Source organism: Sinocyclocheilus grahami, unplaced genomic scaffold (assembly GCF_001515645.1).
Source record: "Sinocyclocheilus grahami isolate Dianchi unplaced genomic scaffold, SAMN03320097.WGS_v1.1 scaffold49585.1, whole genome shotgun sequence".
NCBI lineage: Eukaryota > Metazoa > Chordata > Actinopteri > Cypriniformes > Cyprinidae > Sinocyclocheilus > Sinocyclocheilus grahami.
Window position 1 is genome coordinate 1 of NW_015525768.1, and position 981 is coordinate 981.

Below are 981 nucleotides of genomic sequence, written 5' to 3' on the forward strand. Positions count from 1 at the left end.
TTTTTTTTTTTTCAGAGAAAAAAAGTTGTAGGCATCACCTGTAGCCGGCTGTTGCTCAGTCTCTCGTATAACTTCAGTGCTGGTCGACTAGTAAAATAACCCGTCCAGAAATCATGAGCAGCATCAGCATAAGGGAAAAAATCATCTGTCTTCAGAGGCCTAAGAAAGTCCAGGAACATTTGAGAGAGATCCTTTTTATCAGTACCAAAGGATAGCTCAACATGCCATATTCAAATGTATTAGATGTATATGAACACTAACCAGGTGAGGTTGGCTAGGTTGAGTTCCTGTAGGTAGCAGGACGGTGTCGAGTAAAGCACATTCACCTTGCTTCCTTTAGCTTGCAGGGCATTTACATACTTGATCAGCTTGTCCATGTTCTTGTACCAGAGATTGGCATTCTCATACTGGAAGTCTGAACCCATGGTCATAATGATGTGGTTTGTCTTATAAAAGGCAGCCTGGGAACAGAAATCTCTTGATGTGGCACCTCCATGCTTATCACAGACACGTGAACTTTACATATGATTGACTGCACTGAGAATTGCTGCAATGCTGTTTACTTACCTGCCTATAGGAAGCATTCAAAAACTTCTGTACTATCTCATCCACATTGTAGTCCTCAAGGTCTGGGTCATCTCTTATGGGAGCATCATCACATGACTGGTCCCAGCAGAAGCCCTCAGGTGGGTTATAGCCGTTGGGGAGAACACCTTTAGAGATGAAAGGCCCAAACATGTGTCTGCTCATTTAAGACAACAAATATTCACACTTCCACATACCCATACCCTGTGTAGTTGTTCAAGATATCTCATAAGGCTAATATATATAAAGTTCAAGGACTGTAAGATCAACTGAATCTTATTGACTGACCTGAAATCTTTGAATGGTTTTAAATATAATTTATATATAGCAGTAGAATATCTACAACTCACCAAGGAACAGAACGTGTTGATCCTGTACTATGGGAGAATTTGAAAA

At 40.6% G+C, this 981-nt stretch overlaps 1 protein-coding gene across 1 annotated transcript; it reads right to left on the minus strand.

Annotated features, from left to right (window-relative positions):
• Positions 1-38: 38 nt before the first annotated feature.
• Positions 39-936, minus strand: LOC107580889 (lysosomal alpha-mannosidase-like; the record flags this gene model as incomplete). The annotated part of the gene is made up of 3 exons (XM_016266507.1): positions 568-936; positions 262-461; positions 39-159 (listed from the first exon to the last, which is right to left on the minus strand). Coding segments are annotated over exons 1-3 (504 nt in total), but the record flags the coding sequence as incomplete, so codon positions are not given.
• Between the last annotated feature and the right edge of the window lie 45 nt (positions 937-981).